We start from the raw sequence: 16145 nt of genomic DNA on the forward strand, positions 1-16145 counted from the left end.
AAATACATCATGTCCGGTGCCATTTCTCTCGATTTCTCCTCATGCTGATTGGTGACTGTTCCACTCTCAGCTCATGCACGAGCTTAGTGTGGGCACGAGCTCTCCTTCTGTACCTTTCGTCAATCAGTAACCTGGCACTTAATTGGCTAAGTAAAACGGCACCGGAAACAAGCCCCTTGAAACGCCATGTTGAAGCCTGAAAAAATCGTTCAATTTTGGCACTTTTCACTAGCCCAGCATTCCCATTGAAATGAATGGGGGTGGGACCTGTTCACTTTCTCCAGTTCTTATAATACCTCCATGTCTGCAACACTCATTCCCAGATTGACACAAAATCTCCATGGTTGATTGGCTGCAGTAGGGCCGCACTCCCTTCCAAATTTTCAGAACGTCCTGCCCATTTTGAAAGCCTTTTTCAGAAATGTGAAGTGGGTGGAGTTATGGGGTGAAGTTACACTTTAATGCAAGGAATGTCTGTCTGTGTGTCACTCTGCCTGTGTGTGGCATGCATAACTCTCGACCACTCAAAGTTTGGTCGTTTTTGGACAAAAAATTACAAAGATATCGTTAAATTAAGCAAAATACAACTCTACCGCAATCCCACAATTCTACCGCTCTCCGCACTTTAGCCACGCCCCTTCTCACTCACTCCAGCATAGAAACAAAAACTCGCATTTCGCTGACTAACTCACGTGGAAATGACGATGTCTCACGTAAACAACGGACTGTTTTAAGTTGTTCCCTTCACTTTGTTTACTTTGCAAAGACAGTAAAAAGCTCTACTAACTGCACGGGCTTGATTCTACATCATCCCAATCTAACATGATCTACCTGCTTCAACGTCATAACAAGTTTCTTTGAGAACATTGTTTGAACGGGCACTGCACTAGTTAATTCAAAGTGAGAGAGCAGTGATTTCATGGTGTCACATTTGAGTATGACTTGTGCAATTTAATATGAGATATAGACAAGTAAGTAGGCAATAAAAAGTACTGTGTGCATAAGCATAAATATTTTGAAGAGTGCCTTGGATTTTACTTTTTTTCTATAGGCTACTCACTTGAGTGAGTTGTTTTGTGTTGCACTGGAAATGGGAAATGGCAAGGCTGAGATTTTAATCATTTTTGTTGGCGTAGGATGTGCGAACAAAAATCTACTTAAACAATTGATTAGACAATGATGTGTCTTACTCTTTACACTAAATGACTTGGTAATGGAGCTGTTGTATAAAAACAACATCACACTATGTCATCCTTAGTTTGCATTGTTTGTATTGTATCCTCCACTTGAATGTGCAAAGTGGTGTCATACTCTTACTAACCTCGATTGGACCATACGATGAATGGAAATGGAATGATAAAGGACAGGAGTGTTCCCAAGATGCAAATATCATCCCCCACCACACAAGACTGATTGAATAGTGTGGTGTAGTCAGTAGTCAAGTGATTTTCCCAGTGATTGACATCTCACAGACATATGTAGAATGCTATGGATAGAGGGGAATGTGATGAATGCTTTAATGTGTTTACATGCAGTTGTGGCTACATTGTGTGTAGTCTACCCTTCCATGGAAAAAGAAAACCCTCAATTTGTCACTGGAGTAATTTGAAACTGACAAAAATTATCATTCATCATGATTTATTCCATGTTAAATGCAAAAGCAACGTTTGACTCTTCATTCAACTGTGTATTTTGAATAATTAAACAAATGAACAAACAACATTGGCAGAAATGATGGTACACTTCACCTTATATACTACTAGGCTATCACCTTTTAATGAGACTTAGTTTGCCCACTCCCTCTGAGCACACTGCTCCAGTTGTCTCAAATACATCTGTCATGAAGGTGAAACAGTCCATTTCAAACATCATTATAATAAAATAATTTATTGGGGTACCGACAAGTCTGCCTGGGCCATTTCAGAATATCTTTGTCAAATAAGCTATGATCTCTTTTCAAACTCTCTTTATCAGGCATACAGCTACTGTACAGTATACTTGAGGAAATTGCTTTCAATTGTATTATTATTAAGGAAGAACGTAAGTGCCTTGTCTGCTTCTGCAGGAGTTCTCCTATTATGTCAGCATTATGTACCCATAATATACAGTATCTGTGAGTATCTACAATCAGTCATTGACGCTGAGTAATTTAAGCACATGCAAAATATGCATCAGGTCTGTCTGGGCATTTAATGCAAATGATTAAAGGAAGGCTGGTAGGTGGGGATTCAAATGATTATGATTTAATAATTGAATGCAAATAACTGAAGGAAGGCTGATATTTGATAAGGCTAAATTGGTGGGACATGCATATTGAACACACCACAAAGTGAAGTACAGTTTGCTATTAAATTGTCAGAACTACTAACTTTATAAAGAACCGTACACTTTGTCAGTCTTCCAGACCACATATTCTCCAGATTGCCATGAAATACCTTTTTAGGACTGAGCCAACACAGTTTTTGAATAGTCTGAAATAGCCACACAGAGGTATGTAGAGATCAAAGAAAATTATATTTTATTGTTCTTTAGAGATTGTGTATTTTTGCCATAACAGACATATCCATTAGTTCCAAGCATTGCACAATAATTAACGAATCACAACATTTTGCCTTGGTTACACAGTTTTTTCAAATTGTATTGTAACTGTATCCAGACGAAACCAAGCTAGCATTAACACAATTATAAAACAGAATAAAATATAATAGTAACATAATATAAATAGATAGATAGATAGATACTTTATTGATCCCCAAGGGGAAATTCAAGAAATAGAAAAGAAAATAGTCCAGCGAACATCCTAATATACAATCCAACGATCGAAAACTTAGCTGATCATATCGCTATAAGAGGACGGGAGCAATAGCCACACATGTCAGCCACATTTCTTTCATCAGCTGAGGTTAGCAGCACAGGCTTCTTCTCTTTTGGATTTGTCCGAGAGGCTGGGTGAGCCCCATGGCCATCACACAGAGAACAAAAATGGTGAATGCCTCGTGTAGCTGATCTGCACTGTTGCTATTTTTCAGTCCCACCAAGACCACCAGTGGCACATAGCACACTCCCATGCCCACTTGTGAGACCATGATGATCCAGAAGGCCTTCATCTTGGCCTGGCTGGCTTCCTTCCTCCTGCCAACTCCTTCCCCTGGGCCGGACTGTTTCAGCACTCTAAGTGTCTCCAGGCAGCAAAACACCATCACCAGAAACAGGGGCAAGGCAACACAGCACCATAATGTGGGCAGAACATGTTTATTGAACACGGGAATAACAGAGAGGCTGATTATCAACAGCCACGCCACTGTGGAAAACGGCACCCTGTATCTCAGCGGTTTGTACTTGAGGAAGAGCACGGGGTGGAGCACGGCCAAGTAGTGTTCCACGCGGACACAGGTGTGGAACAGGGGCCGAGCGATTCCCATGATGCACAGGAAAAACCGTGCGACGTCAGTGAGACTGCTCAACTGCACATAGAAACCCAGGGGAAACAGCAGGGCACCGGTGCTGTAGAGGACCTCAGACACAGACAGTTGCAGAATGAAGAACTCGGTAGAGATTTCTTTGCTGGTGAGTACTAGCCACATGACACAGCCATTGAGCGGCAAACTAAACAGGAAGTTTACAACCACTCCAACGTTGAAGATCATACAAATGTGCTGGTCTGTGCTGTTAGTGATGGCTCCAGGGTTGGCCGTGGATACATTCCCTCCCAGTGCAGCCATTTGGACAAATGACAAATGTCTAATGAGCTGAAATATGGTGAAGAACACAACTTGCGATCTTATCTTCATGCCAAAATATTGCAACAGAATAAAAAGTTAAATCAAAGTGTAAGTAAAAGTGTTTGTGATTATTTAAAAGAGCCAGAGCTTATTAACATTTTTACTCCATTTCCTCCATCTCCAGTTGTGTACAACTGCACAGCATATTACTGTATATTGCACAGCACTACCTGAAATGGCAATGCAACTGAGATGCATTGCTTTAAGCAGTAGCACAAATAACATTAGAAAATAACATTACCAAGATGACAGAGCAGAAATGTCCAGTCTTAGTGCATCTGCTGCTTCTTACACATGATGCCCAGTCACCCGGTAACATACATGACAGGTTCTACTTTACATTACAGACGTAACTCGTCCATCCATGGAAAACAGATTATATTTTTCCACACAGCATGTTTTCATAGAAAGAGAAGTGTGCCATGTGGTTATCACTTACCCCTCTTAAGCAAATATGCACAAGGCAAAAACAAATGAACAGTGCACACGGTTCAGCCCTGTTCAGCCCCTTGAACCCGCCAACAGCAGCACCTCAGATTGGATGTTAAGCATGATAGCAAGCGCAGGCTGCTAGCTTTCATGCCAGCACTGCTCTCAAGACGTCGGGGAGTGTGGTTTACTAACATTCCACACACACACTGCAATTGTGAAATACACATTTTGGAAAAGATCATTCAGTCTAATGCTACTACTGCTACTGCTACTGCTACTATTGCTGCTGCTGCTACTAGCAATAATAATAATAATGGAATTAGATCAAGGGCCCTTGAGGCAAGAGAGCTTCCCTGCCTTATGGAGGTAAAGAAAGGGCTGTGTAAGTCCAGTTGACAATGACACAGATATGCAGATAGCAATGGTCAGAGGAAACTGGGACTCAGAAACGACACTCTGCAGTGGCACCAGTAGTAGTAGAGAGACGTAGTTCACCACAGTTGACACCATTATAATGGTGATGATCTTGAAGGCCTTCATCTTTGCCTGATTGGCTCCCTCTCTGTCTGCCATTCTTTCCCCTGGTCCAGGGTTCCTTAGTGCCCTGAGAATCACCAGGCTGCACAGCAGCGTCCCCGAGAAGAGAATCACATATATGACCATGTAAACATAGAAGGCTTGGAAATCGATTGAGACCACACAGCATCCGAAGATAACCAGCCAGGCCATGGCCGAGCAGGCCAGCCGGTACCTCAGTGGCCTGTACCTCAGGAAGAGCACAGGGTGGATCACGGCCACGTAGCGCTCCACACAGATGCACGTCTGGAACAGGGGACGTCCCATTCCGAGGAAACCCTCAGAAAAAAGCAGAAGATCATCTAGAGTGCCTGGAATGGCATACAGGTTCAGCAGCAGCAGTGGGGACTTGAGGCAGTAGATGATCTCGCATAGCGCCAAGTTGAAGTTGAAGAACTCAGACGTCATACCAGTCTCTAAGACGGTCTGACAGAGGATGTAGCTGTTGATTGGCAGGCCAAGTAGGAAGTTGATGCTGTAAACGACTGCATATATCCCATTAGTAGTAGACGCAATGTTGTCAGGGAGAGAGTCATTGGCATATGTTGTGTTCATGACTGGAAGGAAATGCTGTAACAGATGGATAAACCGCTCAAGCTGGGTTTCCTAGGGTGGATTAAAAAAACATTAATTATTGGCTGAATATTACTCACTAAGTCTTAATATTGCTCTTCTCCTTTTTATTGTAGGTGTGATAGATAAAGGTTAATGTTGTGATGCACATTGTTGATTAACAGTTTACAATGGTTTCCTTCCTGTTCACAGAATTGATTGGAACCTACTGTACAAAGTTGAAGTTTTGTCGACTATCCAAATGTAGAATGAAAATGAGTGTCTGTTCCTGTTATTATTGTTAATTACTGTTGTCGGATCTTTAATGAAACTCTGAACACAAACACTTGTACTTACCTGCGGTCCGACCACACAACACTTTAGATTACAGTAAAAAAAAACTGGAGTTTCAGCAGCCATTCATTATCCACACAGATCCCAACCAAATATTATCCAGTCCGCTTTTTCTCAAAATATTGAACGATTGTCAGGTATTCGCAATCTATTTCTCCTTTTGTAAATGCCTGGAATTGAGCACTCCTAATTTCGTTACATGCCCATCTGTGGCGGCACTTTACATCAAAAGCTCGTTCATGGCTAGACGTTACGCAATTCGTTGAATCATGGTCTTCCTTCAACTGAGCCCATGCAAATAGAAGGTTCTAGAATGTGCTCGTCTTAATTGAGATCAGTTTACAGATTTACATAGTCTACATACAGTAGGCTCAACCTGGACAAGTTTTGAACATTTGAGGAACACATAGAGAACATACAGTATGAGTGGTTCATTGTCCTTTTTTTTCGGTGCATTTTAAGTCACGTTTTGATTTTCTCCACTGTCAGACATCTTTTTTGTGTGTTCTAACGGAGAACCTACAGTATCTACAAATACAGCAGTGCAGTACAGTGATCGCAAGCTGAGTCTTCCTGCTATGGTGTTATACATCAAAATGATAAGTCCCTTTGTGCATTGATTGGTCAATAATGAATGTGTGTCATGATAAATGTAGCTTTAAAGTCGGTATGGAAGAGGCATTCTCTCAGCCTAACTTTGATTCATCTGGCCTTTCGAAAGTCTATCTGAAATGCTTGCTGAAACATTTAACATGGCAATCCACATCAAGCAGATGTGAGAGAATGAAGAACGTGTGCCTCAAAGCTTCCACTCAGAAACTACTGTGCATATACGCATCTGATGGTAGTCTTAGAGGGTCCCTTTTCATGTGTGTGTCTTATTGCTGGTGTAGTTGCACCTGATGTTGATGATTCGGGTGATGCGTGCACTTTCAAATGTAACCATGTACTGTACATCTACAGGTTGTGTATATGTTTGAATGTAATCACACTTGCATACACATACATTTAAACCTTTCATTAAATGGTTCCTGAAAATGCCGCAGAGAGTTCAGAGAGAATGGTCAGAGGTCCAATATGCTGTATCAAATACTTAAATAGTGCCTCGCATATGCCGTTTTACATTCTCTTAAATGATTCATTCATGTTTGTGTGTGTGTGTGTGTGTGTGTGTGTGAGTGTGTTTTTCAGCCTGTGCCAACGGTCACTGGGGGCCCCACTGTAGTAACCGCTGCCAGTGCCAAAACGCTGCCCTGTGCAACCCCATCACCGGAGCCTGCGTGTGCTCCGATGGATACCAGGGCTGGCGTTGCGAGGACCCCTGTGATGATGGTTACTATGGCAGCGGCTGCCAGCAGCCCTGTCAGTGCCGGAATGGTGCCACGTGTCACCACGAGACGGGAGAGTGCCTGTGTGCACCCGGCTACACCGGAGAGTTGTGAGTTCACCACATCACAATTGTTTTGTGAACGCAACAATGGCGACCTATCATGTCGTGTCACTGTATTGTACTGATCACAAAGAAGCTCATTATGGAATGGAAAAGCTGAAAGCTATTTGTTTTTTTTTTTCCTTTTCATGTTAAGATGGCCAATCAGAGAAGATATCTTTGCATTCATTTTCATATTTTTTCCAGTAGAACAGCAAATGCCGTCAGCCAGTCTATGCAACGTTGTGTGTTACTGCATGGTACTTCTCACAAACAGCCATATATTTCAGTAATGCTGAAACATGATTGTTTTGTTCATGTCTTTTATGTCTGTGATGTTCATATCAGTCATATGGATTTTATGGATTTTAGTATAACCCTGCAGATCCATATTGCATTTTAAATGTTGATGTTTTGTGTCTTTTTCCAAATTCTCAGTAAGGCCTCGCTAAGAAAATGACCTGTTCCAGCTTCAGTCCTTGGAAGCGTCATAGTAATGAATGACCGCAAAACTCGTGTGCACTCCTTAAGCTGGAGTGGCTGCTTGTTAAAGCTGTGGACTCAATTATTTTTCTGTTCTACCAGTGGACACATCTGCATACTCAAAATACTGTTGCTTTAAGTTGAAATGACATCTTCAAAATCTCATGGTTTTTTTATATCCCTGAGTTCTCCTCTAGTCTGTGTTTAGAGAGGAGAGGGATGCGGCAGCAGAGGAAAGGTCACAGGTGTTGATGCTGTCGCTCGGTGTCTCTGTTTGTTTTGACACGGTAGCTGCGGGGATGAGTGTCCAGCTGGTAGTCATGGCGCCCAGTGTGAGCAACGCTGCCCGTGCCAGAACGGCGGAAAGTGCCATCACATCACAGGGGTGTGCAGCTGCCCTGCTGGGTGGATGGTGAGATCTCTCTCTCTCTCTCTCTTTCTTTCTCTCTCTCTGTCTCTCTCTCTCTCTCTCTCTCTCTCTCTCTCTCACACACACACACACACATACTCACACACACACACACACACACACACACACACACACACACACACACACACACACACACACACACACACACACACACATACACACACACACTTATTCATGCATATATACAGAGGCATATACAGATGCATGCAGACACACTCTCATGCATTAATACACTCTGATACCTGCAGACGTGCACATATGATCTGTCACACACACATACAGTACTAATATGCTACTCATTTTGAGTTTCCCTTTGTAACTACTAGGGGGTCGTGCCTCTCATGAATCCGCATACACGAAGCCTTTGCATTTTAGCTCAATGCCCAGAGCCATTTAAAAGCTTCCAACTCCATCTAATGGGTTTCTTCCTAACCACAGGGGGCAGTATGCGCCCAGCCATGCCCAGCTGGGAAGTTTGGAGTCAACTGCAGCCAGGAGTGCTCGTGCCAGAATGGAGGAGTGTGTGACCATGTCACGGGCCGGTGTGTCTGTGCCATGGGGTACAGCGGAGAGCGGTAGGGGTCAACTCACAGCAAATGAAACCGTTGGAAGGCACCATCTCTCACACTCCCACAGATACATTATTGAAGAACATGCGCGCACACACACACACACACACACACACACACACACACACACGCACGCACGCACGCACGCACACACACACACACACTTGCAAATTCCTTTGATGACTCGAATAGCAAGATGTTCATAACACGATGTCTGATGTCTGTTCAAAAATTTCCGCGAAATTCATCAATAAGGAAAAGCGCCCACAGCCTTTCCTCTGTTTGGAATATGGACATTTCTGTGCTCCCCAGAAGGTTTTTAGTCTCTCTCTCTCTCTCTCCCTCTCTCTCTCTCTCTCTCTCTCTCTCTCACACACACACACACACACACACACACACACACACACACACACACACACACACACACCATCACATTCAGCCCCATTCCCCTTCCTCTCCGTCCTCCTCGGTAATGATCAGATGAGGGTTAAGCAGAGTGGGGACCTGCTGATAGGCTGCCTGCTATCTTCTCTGCCTCAGTCTCCGTCTCTCTCACGGCACAGCTGCTTCCGTTTTTATGTGATCATTTTCTAAATTGGTTCCATTCATTACATTCCGGACAGGTAAATTAGCATTACGGAAGGCTTTGCATTTCTTCCTCCGTAGCGATAATGAGCCTCAGACCCTGTAGATAAGAACAAAGTTGAGTTAATTTAAGCATAAGCAGCAGTGAGTCTTTCTGATCACCTAATTGAGCCATTCGTCGATTCACACCTTAACGGTACGTGTGTATTTGAACATTACGGAATTTTCCACCAATGGCTGTTGTGACATCCAGCTTTTTATTTCCAGACTGTCAAGTGTTTGTTTGACTTTGCTGTGCTGTTTAGGGATTCTGCCTCTCTTGTGGCCAGAGTAGTCGGTCATGGGCATCTTGAATAACATCAACAAAGTTTACTTCCTTGTATGTTTTATGGGGCCCTCTCAAGAACTATGCCCCCCCCAAACACACACACACACACACACGCACGCACGCACGCACGCACGCACGCACGCACGCACGCACGCACACACACACACACACACACACACACACATACACACATACACATACAGAGTTACCTCCTTGCAAAGTTCCTCAGATAGACTGAAGTGGTGTACCTCTCAGATGGACTGTGTGTTTCCCTAATGGGTCTCAGGCCTGGTGCTGAGTCATGTACTGTAGGATGAGTAGCTAGCCCATTAGACACAATGTATGGGTGTGTTGGAATGTTTTAAAGCCAACTGCAGGTTTCTCTGTGTCTTCTCTGCTGCCATGCTGCCGTAGGTCCTAATGGTGTCTTGAGCCCTCTGCAGCATTATAGGGGACAGGAAGACACAAGCTCTTGAATTATATAAGTTCAGCAATTTGATAGTAATGTGCAATAGTAAAGCGCCATCCCATCTCTTAGATATCATTTCAGACCAGCAAAGATATTTTGAGATCAATATAGAACAGTTACAGTACAGTACATACAGTAGCATGTCTCAATGTGCCTTATGCCATGCCAGGTGCCAAGAAGAATGCCCGGTTGGCACGTATGGAGCACTCTGCACTGAGGAGTGTGACTGCCAGAACGGAGCCAAGTGCGACCACATCACTGGGGCGTGCCAGTGTGACGCCGGCTTCAGGGGTCCCTCATGCCAGGACAGTTTCTGCCCACTGGGGCTCTACGGACTTGTCTGCGACAAGTACTGCCCATGTGATGCCAACAACACACTCAGGTACCACCATAACACTCACATGCCACCCTGCCTCTGTATAGCCAGATGTGTGCAGAGACTGCTAAACTGAGCTTAAAGGTAAGGTAGAAGATCCTGGAAAACGATTCCAGCAAACCCCCAACACCTTTCTTCAGACTTTCCCCCAAAGCCACGCCTCCAGAGTACAGGAACGGGCAATGCTTGGTCACGAGCGGGCGGGAGGAGCAGATTGCATTTTGATAGATGCATCAGAATCCAATTATCGTTAACAGTCCGTTCAGTATGAACTTTTCATTAATTGATTGCATTGGGGTGTGAAGAGTATTTCAAGCAATATGTTACAAAATGTTCCAGAGAGCATGCTCCAAAAATCTCCTACCCCACCTTTAACTGAAATAATAGACAAGTATAGTTAGAAAGTCAGAAAAAGTAAGTGCACTTTGCTACAGTATGCTTTCATTTAAATGTGTACACAAGTAGGCTTTTGTATTATCTGCGAGAAAGTATCACTGTACTCTATATGTATGGAGTAAACATAATAATCAGTATAAGTATGCATGCAATCATAAGAGCTTTTTGTCTCTTTAGCCTGATTGTGGTGAATGTGACTCAATTAACAAATGTCATCAGTGAATTTAACTGTTCCAATTTGTCTCCAGTTGCCACCCTCTTTCAGGTGAGTGCACCTGCATGCCTGGATGGGCTGGTCTCTATTGCAACGACACCTGTCCAGCTGGTTACTATGGTGAGGAATGTATGGAGCCCTGCTGGTGTGAGAACAGAGGGGACTGTGACAGCATCACTGGAGAGTGTATCTGTGCACCTGGCTACATGGTGAGTGTGCAAATACACATTTGAATTCTTTGTTTGAATCCACCAATCAAATACAGACAGGATTCAAATGTTTTCAGAGATGATATGGCTTTGATGACATGGGTACATAAAACATGGCCTCCACCACACTGCAAGACTGCCTATCACAGCTGAGATAGAGCAGAATTTTGCCAGTTGTTTAGACTTTCCTTTAAATAGCCCTGAAGTTCGTAGCCCAATGTCCCAAGCTACTACATGTGCATGCACACACACACACACACACACACACACACACACACACACACACAAAGTGTAACAGTCCAGATCACATAGCTTTATTTATAGCATATGTGTATGTGTGGCTATGTGTTCTGCAGGGAGAGAACTGTTCCTTGAGCTGTCCGGTGGGATTGTATGGGTTAAGCTGCTCTTCCAACTGCTCCTGTCACAATGAAATCTCCTGCTCCCCTATCGACGGCTCCTGCCTCTGCAGGGAAGGTACCCCATCAATCTCTCTCTTTCTCCCTCTCTCTCTCCCCCCCCCCTCTCTCTCTCTCTCTCCCCTCTCTCTCTCCCCTCTCTCTCTCCCCTCTCTCTCTCTCTCTCTCTCTCTCTCTGTAGCTGAGTGTCCATTCAAACTTTGCAATGCAAATCCTAACTATTTGAATGTGAAATTAAGTCCTGGGTGAAAATGCTCGAAACGCATAAGATCTTTTTAGAAACGACTTTGCTAGAGGATGGGTGATTAACTCCTGGATTAATGATCTTGGTTCATCTGCATGAGATCACATTTGCGGAAACTGCTCCCGTTACAATTGCATTGGAACCCGGTAGTTTTGAACCCACAACTGTTAACAACTCCTCCCTTATCCATTTTTAATAACCATACTGCACCACAGCGGATGGAAATCTGCACAGACTCAGCTCTTTTAGCCTTTTCTTCTGCATTTGAGCACCGGGGCAAATATGCACAGCAATTCTGACTAATCAAAATGATGTTTGAGATATCTTTAAATGTAATTCTGTCATTTGGGATGTGATTAGCCAAATGTGGTTCTCATGTCATTGCCGATATCTGTAATTTCATCTTTGACTAGTCAATATTGAATCACAGATACATATCTTTGCAGTCAAATTGACTGAATTACAACACTGTAATTTTGACTACTTTGATTCACTCTTTCCTCTCCTTTTTCATCCTGTCCTCTCTCATCCCTTCATCCTCTTCTCTTCCTCTCTCTTTCATCCTCCCCTCTCCCTCCCCTCTCTGGCCCTACCCTATTGCACTTATCAGACTCAATCACAGATAGTCATGTTGCCCTATACTGTATGTATTCAGACACCTCTGATGTATTTAAATGGATGGAGAAGCTCCCTCACCTCTAAATGGCAGGGGCACACGTCTTGGGCCCGCTGCAGCGGCCATCTTGCTCTCGCTCTCTTTTCGGAGCATCACGAATACATTAAACCGGCAACAAAGAGGAGGGTTGAGAGTTGAGTTGTAAATCAGCAGTGGCAAAAAGTTTCACTCTTTTTTATGAAGTCACTCTTTCTCTCCCTCGCTCTCTCTCTTTATCTCTCTCTCTCTCCCTCTCTCTCCCTCTCTCCCTCCCTTTCTCTGTCTCTCGAGATCACTCCCTGGTGTCCCCTTTGACTCGTTCCCTTGCTCCTTCGCTATCTTGCTCTAGCCGGTTCTTCCGTGTTTAAATATTTACAGACCCCATACATCTTGGAAGGGCTTGTGGGTAATTAGGGACCAGGCGTCGGAGCTCAGATGTGGCTCTGGGCTTTTCTCTCTCTCTGTCCCCCTCTCCACTCTTTTATTTCTCTTTATCACTTATTCTCTGCCCCTTCACCCCGCTCGCCTCTACCCCCTCCCTCTCTACCCCTTCCCTATCTCTCTCTCTCTCTCACACACACACACAAGCACACACTCATATTTCCTTTCTGTCTCTTTCTCTCCCCTCTTATCATCCATCATAAAGACTGACAGAATGTACATGTTTTTATGTGTATGTATGTTTCTGCAGATATAAACATGTTTTACTGTGTTGTTGCTGTGTGTGCGTGCGTGCGTGTGTGCGTGCGTGCGTGCGTGCGTGCGTGCGTGTGTGTGTTTGTGTGTGCTTCAGGCTGGCAAGGTGTTGACTGCTCTCTGCCGTGCCCCAGTGGATCATGGGGTTTTGATTGTAACCAGAGCTGCGTGTGTGTGAATGGAGCCACCTGCGATCCAGTGGACGGCTCGTGCACCTGTGCAGCCGGGTGGACTGGGGAAGTGTGTGATGCTCCCTGTCCTGTGAGTCCTGACAGGCTTGTTCTCTTTCACTTCCACACACACACACACACACACATGCACATGTACACACGCACACACGCACACACACACACACACACACACACACACACACACACACACACACACGGACCGCACACACCAGCACACACACGCACACACACACACACACACACACACACACACACACACACACACACACACACACACACAGACATCACATGGTCAACCTGTAACAAAAATCCCCTTCCTCTGAATATATCTTATTTTACATATATTTTATGTCTAATATCCATGTAGCCTACGATCATAGATGAGCACACATCTATAGCTTGTGTCAGTATGATTGCAACAGTAAATCACTGCTCTGTCTGGCCCATGATGTGCTAAATTGTTACATCATTCCCATCAGCAAGTTCAGCAGCCTCACCAACTCAGTACTTCTCTTGCATCCATATTTTAACACATCGACAGTACGATTTGTATCTTTATGTGTGATTTTGTTTTTGATAGGATGGCACCTACGGTTTGGGGTGTGTGGAACACTGCGACTGTCGTCATGCCAACGGTTGCGACCCTGTGAGTGGGCAATGCCGTTGCATAGCTGGATGGACTGGTAAGCAACAAATTAATGACTTAATGACACGTGTGTGTGTGTGTGTGTGTGTGTGTGTGTGTGTGTGTGTGTGTGTGTGTGTGTGAGAGAGAGAGAGAGAGAGATAGAGCACTATTGTCCAATCAATGGGGTTTAAATGTTATTGACAACTTAAGTCTGCTCAGGGGAAATAGAGAGCATGTTATTCAGTGCCTGTATGGAGCCGGGGTAAAGGTCCCTTTGGAAAAAGTTCTTTGTTTCGTCTTTTTTCCCCCTTGTTTCCTCTTTAACACAAGTTTTAGTAGCCTACTTAGGACCCTACTGAACCCCAAAATGTCTGCCTAGTCATACTGTACAAGCTACACTCTCAGACTCAGGCAGAACAGGCAGAAGCTCAAGAATGGACCAAATTGGAGCAGAAGACGGAAGCTGAGATAGGTGACAGCACACCACGCCCAAAGGAAATTTTGCAGTCCGAACACTGCATAGGGTCAAGCTTTAGCATGATGGCGTCAGCAGTGACGATAAGGCACTGCGTATGGAAAATAGCGACAAATGAGAGGCACTATATTCTGAGTCTCAGAACATGATTCAGGTTGAGTTTCTTCATAATGATAAACATATTCACCAAAAAAACAGCACAGCTTCAGTTCACCCTCTCCCTGTCCTACATCCTTCTTAGAAAGACATGGATAAACTGATGTTTCCAGGTGCCAAGAACTCTTTCACTCAATCACTGCCAGTCCACAGTCTTCAAGAATGCTGTTGCCCAGCACATTCTTTAATGTGCACTGCCAGAGCCAGAGTTTTGTACCCACGTCCTCTTTGTCCTTTCTTTGCTATCCTCCTCATGACCGTGCCCAAGACAAGCTGGAGGAAGAACAGGATGCGATCAGTTCTCAGGGTTCTAATTTACAGATTTAAGATTCGATCATTTGACAATAAGATGCTTTCAGTTAATGATCACATTTCTACATACCATCTAGATTTTCTGCCTTTAAATGACACGTGATTGGAGAACAGCTGCTACTGCTGTGTTTGAAGATACCTTCTAATGCAGGCAGATTATACTCAGGGAGCTTAGGTAAGGTAAACTTGGCTAAACTAAAAAAAGATGAATAAATAAATAAAGAAATAACATTTATTTATGTAGCACATTTAGCACATAGAAACAGACAAAGATAGCAACAGTTATAAATCCATGAGCAAAGTTGACTCACATGGCGTGAACAACACAGCAGTCATGGTGTATTTTTAACAGTCCAATCACAGGTAACATTAGGACGTACTGTAGCTCTCTTGAACCACCCAACCATTTCTCTAGGTAGATGCTGAAAATCTGAACCTTTGACAGCAACAGATCCTTTGGATTTATTTGTAGAATGATGAAAATATCTGCCAAAATCTGCTCCAAATGTTATTGAGGAGTTTTCTGAGATGTCAATAATTGTTCCATTTTTAGTCTGAAGAAGACCATTTTAGTTATTTTCACTCACTATTTTGAGGGTCCTTGGTGCTATAGCAACCGGTAAAGCTAAAATGATACCTGGCACCATGGAAGAATGCCATATCAATAGGAAATCAGAAGCAAGGATGCAGAAATGTTGACTGTAAGCGAAAAAAAACAAAACACCTACACTTCAGATCAACGAGGGCATTGTCTAAGTGAGCTTAATGTATAATAACTCTGAGATAGTCATTAAGGGAAAATTGCAACAAATAAGACTCATGTCCTATGAGTTTTTATTAGACACAAACATATTCTTTCATGTCTGAATTTACTGCTGTTGATGCCATATATTTATGGGCCCCCTCTCTTCTTCCTCTTGGTCACATCTTCCAAGAATACAAGATGGCTTATCATACTTTTGCAAAAGACACACAGATGTATTTAGCTCTTTCTCACCAAATGACCGAGAGATGTTCCCACTGACTCATTGTTTGCCCTGAAACAGTGGATGGCTGGATAAAACAACATTTCATAAAGACAAGACAAGCGTTATTCTGTTTCCAGTTATAGGGGTGAACGTCTGAACTCACATCACTTCTTTTGTTCTTATCTTGTATCTTTGTTGTACAGAACTTTGCTTCAAC

At 43.6% G+C, this 16145-nt stretch overlaps 1 protein-coding gene across 1 annotated transcript in view; it reads left to right on the forward strand.

The window, feature by feature from the left end:
• Nucleotides 1–16145, forward strand: part of LOC134095599 (multiple epidermal growth factor-like domains protein 11) — an 89168-nt gene that overhangs the window by 62529 nt on the left and 10494 nt on the right. Inside the window, exons 6-13 of the mRNA XM_062549224.1 lie at nucleotides 6888–7134; nucleotides 7900–8020; nucleotides 8477–8613; nucleotides 10159–10371; nucleotides 11010–11184; nucleotides 11541–11661; nucleotides 13296–13459; nucleotides 13970–14072. Of these exons, the coding sequence (XP_062405208.1) occupies nucleotides 6888–7134; nucleotides 7900–8020; nucleotides 8477–8613; nucleotides 10159–10371; nucleotides 11010–11184; nucleotides 11541–11661; nucleotides 13296–13459; nucleotides 13970–14072 (1281 nt within the window). The remainder of the gene's footprint in view (nucleotides 1–6887; nucleotides 7135–7899; nucleotides 8021–8476; nucleotides 8614–10158; nucleotides 10372–11009; nucleotides 11185–11540; nucleotides 11662–13295; nucleotides 13460–13969; nucleotides 14073–16145) is intronic.

Source organism: Sardina pilchardus, chromosome 11 (assembly GCF_963854185.1).
Source record: "Sardina pilchardus chromosome 11, fSarPil1.1, whole genome shotgun sequence".
Lineage (NCBI taxonomy): Eukaryota > Metazoa > Chordata > Actinopteri > Clupeiformes > Clupeidae > Sardina > Sardina pilchardus.